The 7,744-nt window shown below is 36.1% G+C and overlaps 1 protein-coding gene across 1 annotated transcript; it reads right to left on the bottom strand.

The window, feature by feature from the left end:
- Positions 1-2,468: 2,468 nt before the first annotated feature.
- LOC109215492 (ATP-dependent RNA helicase DEAH11, chloroplastic-like) lies at positions 2,469-7,394 on the bottom strand. The gene is given in 3 exon segments (XM_019379565.1): positions 2,469-3,856; positions 4,754-7,325; positions 7,356-7,394. Coding segments are annotated over 3 exon segments (3,825 nt in total). The 3' UTR covers positions 2,469-2,642.
- Positions 7,395-7,744: the final 350 nt, after the last annotated feature.

The following is a 7,744-nucleotide window of genomic DNA, read 5'->3' as shown; positions in this document are numbered from 1 at the left end:
GACCTGATGTCACGTTCCTTCTTAGGGAGTTCAGATATCGACTTTTTATTTTCTCTCGTTTGAACAGAAGCTATTTAGAATACTACGATCTAGAAATATGTAATCGAAATCAAATACTACTGAAATTCTTTATTGATTTTGTCCTTTACATATATAGATACGTGTACTATGAATCTATATGATATTAGTATTTTTTTTCTTCTGAAATATGAACTTCCCAGGCATCACCTTCCTCAGTTGGTTTCACCCTGCACGCCACCCCTATTTGTACAAATTATCCGTTGGGTATTATTATTTTTACCCCGTGCCAGAAACTACTTACATTCACTAGCCGGAAAAGCGTATCAATTTTGTATATAATATACAAATTATATATATATATATATATATATATATATAACTATTATTTTGAGACCGGCTATACAATGTCATTTTTTCTATTATTCTAAGGCCTGTAGCGGAGTTGGTGAGGCGACCCTAACCCATTGAATGCTCTACCTCTGATTATCGACATCATACGCTTTACTAATATAGATTTAAAGAAAAATCATCTCCATAATTTCCCATCTCTCTTTAATCTCTAACTTCCTAATTAGGCTACATTTTCTCTCATCATAATAAATACATTTATCTTCCTTCTTCTTCAAACCTTCTTTTTTTTGCTCTTTGCTACTGAAATTTGAAAGCTGTGAGACTAATAAGAGCTCACCTTGGAAATAGATTTGGGTATAATTGGGTGTAAATAATGTAATTACACTGGCATATTTATTTGGCCAAGTAATTACTTGGTCAGCATGGAATTGGGTGTAGTTGGAGGGATGTAATTACACTCTCCAATTCTCAAGGGAGGTGAGAATTGGTGGTAATTACACTGTGTAATTACAAGGTTATTTTTTAGTTTCTTTCCTTTTTGTTTTTATTTTAATTTATTTTCTTTATAATTTTTATTTGCATTATTTAATTTTTTAATTTTATTGTTACTTTTTAATTTCTTTTGAAATTTTAAAATATACTTTTCTTTGTACATTATTTATCTTTTATTTCTCTATCTTTACTTCTCGTGATTTCATGTAATTGCTATTTTATTTATTATTTATTTTATTATTCTATTTTTTTAAACTACACCTCCTAATATTAGAAATAATGAGTCATTAACAAATTTGACATATAATGAGTGATGCAATTAAAGTAGAATTTTGTTGTGGAATGTGGTTATAAACTTATCATGTTTCCTAATTATTAAGTTGCACTGGAACTTACTAATATTATGTTGGAATTTGACATATGTTAAACTATTTTATTTTATTTTTAATTTTAAAAATGTGTTATGTTCATGGTTCAAATTTACTTGTTTTAGTAGTATTGGCTCACATTGCATGTTGTTCATTTTTTAGTTAGAATTGATAGTTTAGTTTTGTCAAACATTTGAATAATGTTATGACATTATATTTGTAAATATTAATTTATTTTATCAAACATGAATTCCATAATGTTCTTACAAAACGTATATTTTTTTTATTTTTGTAAGTATCTAAACTAAATTTTTAAAAAAATATAAATTATTTTTACAGTATTATTTATAAATATATGATTACTAAATTAATGTATATTCACAAAAAATATACATCTTAAATACAAAATATAATATCATTTATACTTATAAAAATTTATAGGCATATACTTATTATATTAACTTTTAAATTCTGATAATTACTTAATTTAAAATTTAATCTAACTGTGTAATTACACTAGTACGGCCAAACAGTAAACTTATAATTACACTATGACAAACAAACATGTCGTTGTAATTACACAACCGTGTAATTACTACGCTGTGTAATTGCTAACCTAGTAATTACATCAATTCCAATTACAGGGTGATTTTCCAAACAGACTCTAAATGTTTCTGAATTTACGTTTAGCATAGAAAATTTCGGAGCTTCTCTCTCAATAAATTTTCTTACAAAGTGAACAAAATGACCGGAGAGCGGAGAGCAGAGACAGGAAATTTTCATTTATTATCATTGTCATTAGCGCAGCATGCCTAGCTGAAATAATAGCAATTTCTGTGATCAGCTTTCCTTTACCACTTATTAGGCTTATTTTCTGAAACGACAATGAAATACGAGTAGAGTTGGAAATCACGGATTAAAAGTTTTAGTATAAGAACTCTCTCACGTTATATATTTTGTAGAGAAACTCAATATCTTATGCAGCAGGTAGCAGTCACGAGCTCTAAAGATGGACCAGGTAAACTCATGCCAAGATTAATCAGCCATCTCGAAAACCTTAAAAAACACCAAGAGATGTGGCGGGTGAATAAGATCCATTCATCCTTAACCAGAAGTTTCGGATTTGAACCTTGAGAATGGATAAACTGTTGGTGAAACGTACTTCTCTCTAAATGAGCCTTATGCACAAATGTGAATTAATCGGACCAGGATTAAAGATTATGCAATCACGTCATGTAAGCGGGCAGAAATAAACATTTGTATTAGGGATATAAAGATGGCTTACGATTGTGTATACTACATACATTTATTTACTTGTTTATTTGTTTATGTACATACATATAAGGGTCCGGGAATATATGCAGAAGCAGATATTTACACCTATGTTATTGAATTATAGTTATTTGTACCTCATATAATGGCCTGGTGAAGAGACCTTAAATGGTTATAGCAATCGTTGCTGCTGTTGAAGAATACCAAACAAACCCAGCAAACATGTTTTCCACACCTACACTCGATATGATTGCAACCATCCACCTTCTCTATTGTAAACCCGCAAACAGGACATTTCTTTACATTCTTTTTCCCCTTGGACCATTCCTTTAGAGAGAAATCTTGGTCATCCTTGATCTCCCGGTACTTCTCGCACGAGATGTAGGGGTGATATTCTAGGTGGCAGCTCGTACACGTCTCCACATAACATGCACCACAGGCAAAGGGTGCACCAACCACTCCTGATTCAGCAACACAATACACTGACGGGCAGTCAGGTGAGGGGCAAAACCGGTAGTGACCCCTGCTTGCTGCTACAAAAGCCCCTATAGAAGCCCTGAAAAGTTCTTCCAACTTCTCACTTGACAATAGAGACCTCAAATCAGCAAGCAGCATATGTGCTCCACAACCGTTATGCATACAACATAGCGGGAAACCTTCTTTGCTTCTGATTGCAGACTCGCACTGTTCCAGCAAGCATGATCGACAGAAGACGTGGGTACAACCTTCAAGTCTATAAGCATCCTCGAATTCACACAAGCAAATAGGACAGTCAGCCTCATCATCCATCCTTCAATTTGGAAGCCCACTTGTTTGAGAAATTTCAGCAATTATCTCCTCAACTTTTTGCTTCATCTCTTTAGTACCTCTAATAGAGATGCAATGGCGCCTAGTGTTCAGAGAGAATTCTGCATCGGGCCCCTTTAGTTTGAGACCACTAAGATCTGGTCCAAACCTCTGAACAACTCTTTTCATCAGGTCAAGAGGCAAAAGTCCTCCACAAAGATGCACTTCAAGTTGCTTGCTTTCATGTAGTGCCAAAAGGGCGTTAACAAAACTCTGTTGGGCCATATCAATCATGTCTGAGGAACCAAAGATTCTCACATAAAGACTATGCCTGTCAAAAAGAATATAGGTTCCTGTCTCCCGCTGAACCATCTTCATAATATTAGTCCCTTCTCTTGAAAATAGATGTTGAACAACAGTTGGAGAAATTCCCACATGATCCACAATCTTGCCTTTCATAAGTTGCTCCAATGGCCTTCTCAATTCTGCCACAATCTTTGTACCAGTAGCAGATATTTTAACTCTATAAGACCCATTTTCATTTCTCTCCAGATTGCACTCCACACCTGCAAAGCAATCCAAAGTTTTCTCAGCAGCCAAGTACCCCCTAATCAATAATCAATGTCTCTGAATAATTTTGTTTTCTCTTTATTTAAAAATAAAAATTGTTTTACAAAAAGCTCACTTTTACTAAAAAGAGTTTTACAGAACATACCCCCTTCTCCTTATATCCAACTATGTTTTCTGCATCTCCAGAATGGAGCAAGAGAGAGGGGAATCTGCAGTATGCAAGAATGCTTTTTTCAGTTACCATTTAGAATTTGACCAGACAAGTGATATTTAAGTTGAATCTGGGTAGTACAAGGAAAGTAATCATCAGATTAACATCAAATCTAGGAGAAGAGTAAGGGTTTGTGATAGTGCTCAGGCACTTTGTAAATAACTTTGTACTGTCATATAACCATAAAGAATCAAGGCTCCTTTTTCAAAGTCATCTAGCACAAAAAGAAAAGGAAACTTACAGACACACAGAGAAAGAAAAAGTTCGATTTCCACCCCAAATTGTCTGACTTTTCTTTTATCAGAAGTCAACTGTTTAACTCTGATGGTGATATTTTCAGACAAAATTTGATATTTGGAGCAAATCGTTTCAATTCATAGATTTTATTTAGTTTCTACATATATTTACTTTAAAATGGTGAATTTCTCCATGTCCAATTTCATTCTGGTCAAGGAATAAGGAAACAAAAAAGTGACAGTAGCAATCTGCATTAGCGGTAGTAATAGGGTACACTAACTCTGCCACCTAAATTAGATATCATTTCAGCCGCTGCTCAATAGTTTATTTCCCACATTGCCATGCCTTTAAGAAGCAATTCAGCAGATTAGATAGTTAATTAAATTAAAATTTTCAAAAAAAACAATCAGAGAGAAGAAATACAACTTAGAGCAGTAAAAGATACCCTTTCTTCGCCGGAGACGTGCAAGTAAAGAATCCAGCTGGGTCCTAATAACATGATAAACTGGTGCAGGACAGGAAACAGAGGTGTGAAACAGTTGCTGACATCTTATCTTCTGCCAGGGAAGACATCGAGACAAAACCTTGCCATCAATTTGCTCCAAAGCCTCAGCTGCTTCAAGATGCAGACTTCCATCAAACAGGACAGTCACTCGCATGTAAGTGTCCTTTGGTTCTGGTTGGAAGACCTGAACCCGAATAGACTGGACTAAAGGGATTCTTGTAGGCATGAAGGCGGATATTTCTCTCCTAAGTGCTTCTTCACAAGCAGCAATTGGAGGATTTTCCACAGCATCTCCTCTCACCAAGAAGAAATCCAGAATTTTCATATTCGTTGCTGCACTCAAAACGTCAAATATCTCCGGTTCAGAAAGATCGCTATTAAGTCCTGAAATTACTATGCTGTCAATGAACTTATTGCTTGCCTTTGAACGGATAAAGTTTCCACCTATCATTACACTAGAGAAATCATTTACTATAAAAGCAACATCGTTTGGTTCACATTTTACAATAGCCACACCTTTACTGCATCTACGAGGCCAATAAACTTTAGCTCTGAGAACAGAGGTAAACTGCTTTTGGTCATTACAGAATACACTCCTCGAAGGAACAACTTTTAGAAAGCCACCACTACATTCTACCTGATCCAACAATGTAGCTTGTTTAGCAGCATCAGGAGAAAGAAATGTTACCCTGCCCCATCTGTTCTCCTCATTGTCGTGGCAATTGCCTGAGGACTTGAGCAGTGCACAAATATCACCCGATGTGTTTCTCTCCAAAAACATCAGCAGTTCCTTATCATCAACTGCTTTTGTATTTGAATGAAATATATCAACAGCCAAGAATCTCTTCTTAAGCTCCAAATGCTTAACAATTGCACCAGCTCCAAAGAGGGCAACTGAGGCAGAAGCAGCTGATCCACCATTGAATAGGCATTTCTCCAAGCATTCATTCTGCAACAACTTGCTTTCATACTCTAGTGCATCATTCACTTCGCCCAAAACACGATCCATGTCACTGGACAAAGCATATAACATAACCTCATTCTTATCAACATTAACTTGAATGCCAATCCTTTCATCCAAATGTTTAGTCCTAATGCGTGAAACAAGGTTATTGACACTACTGTTAGATTTTCCGCAGAATCTTTTCAATAGCATGCTCCCAAAACCTGTTAAAACCTTCTTTTCCAGCTTTTGGGCATCCATCTCCAGAAAATTAAACAACGGGGAAGAACTAAGAGTACAAAGAGAACTAAACTCAAATACCGTAACACAGACCAGATACTCATTAGCTGCAGCAAGGATTTCACCAAAAATTACCCAGGTAGGTCGTCGATCAAAATTTAACAGTGAACAGGATGGATGTAGTTGGATATACTTCCCACTTAGTGCTACCTCATAACCTAGCTGATCATATCCAGAATACATAGCAACATTCTCCGCAAGTGAAAAAAGTATTATACTTCTCAAAGTTTCATCATGCTCGGTATGCACCTGAGGATCCCAACGCCAGTAGCTTGCAATAATAATATTAAGTTAGTTCTGGAGGCAAGCTTCCAGTTCTTGCACAGTCTCCTGACATCTCCTCATGGATTTGGCATTGATGCTATTATCCCAACACCAGCCATTCTTCCTTTCCCTAGGCACAGCCTCCCATTCTCTGTAAACAGAAAGTAGAGTGAATAGATCACCATTTGGATGGCAAAATTGCACCTTCAAGCAATCAGATTTTAGCTTGTCTCCTTCAGAACCAATCCTACAAAAAATACTGCCCGAATTAGCCATAACAGCAGCAAGAACAACACCTTCTCTACTCGAATGTTTATTAAAGCAACCCAGGATCATTTTGCCTAGCCGAGGTTCAATACCCAACTTGACTATTTTTCGCCCATCTGTAGTTAATTCATAAGCATCATCTTTTTGCCTAACAGCTCCTAACTGAACCAGATTTCTGGTAGCCATCTCAATAGCTTTAGCGCTAGGTGCATCAACAAAATCAAAATCTTGTACGTTCTTGATGCCCAGAGCAAGAATCCTCAACACTGCAAAACCAAGATGAACCTTGCGAATTTCAGGTTCCTGATGACAAGGCATAGCCTCAAAATCACTTTCTGAGTAAAGTCTATAACGCCTTCCTGGTTCAGTTCTCCCAGCACGGCCAGCCCGTTGATTAGCAGAGCTCTGGCTGACATTGCATATCCTCAGAATACTCATGCAAGTGCCAGGTTCAAACCTGCTTTCTTTGACCATGCCAGAATCAACAACATATTTAACCCCTGGAATTGTCAATGATGTCTCAGCAACATTTGTACTGAATATTACCTTTCTCTCCCCCGGATAGCTGAGAAAAACTCTATGCTGTTCTTCATAGGATAGTTTGCCATGCAAAGGTAAAGCAATGGCTGATGGTGATTGAAACTTCTCCCAAGCCCATTCGACTTCAATTTGAGAAGTCAAGAAGGCTAGGACTGTTCCCTCTCCCTCTGTTTCATGGATTTCAACGCCGATACCTACCTATAGAGTAAAATTAAAATAAAAAAGTACCAGTGACGGCGGACTTTCTAGGTTTATGGATTCAGTCATTTTTGGTTGTCTGATCACACTCGAAATATCATGAATATCTCGCATTAATAATAATTTTAATTTTAAATTTCTCTTCTTAATAAAATAATATTTAGCCGATGGATGGAGTATAACTTAATAAAAGAAAATTCAATTTTTTTATATTCTCGGAAGAGGGAAGAAGGCGCTAATTTCAATTCTAAATCAACTTCAACAAAATGTAAAACCCTTCCTAGTTTGCACGTCTCTTCACTGAACTGTACACTGTCACAAGTTCTGTATGTAACTGTTGATACACTGACTTTTTTCTATGGTTTTTATCGTACAATGCATACACCTGATTCTTCTTCCTACAACCGCCGGTTCCAGGC

Source organism: Nicotiana attenuata, unplaced genomic scaffold (genome assembly GCF_001879085.1).
Source record: "Nicotiana attenuata strain UT unplaced genomic scaffold, NIATTr2, whole genome shotgun sequence".
Taxonomy (NCBI): domain Eukaryota; kingdom Viridiplantae; phylum Streptophyta; class Magnoliopsida; order Solanales; family Solanaceae; genus Nicotiana; species Nicotiana attenuata.
The sequence above is the reverse complement of the archived record's forward strand: the minus strand, read 5'-3'. Positions and strand labels throughout refer to the sequence as shown.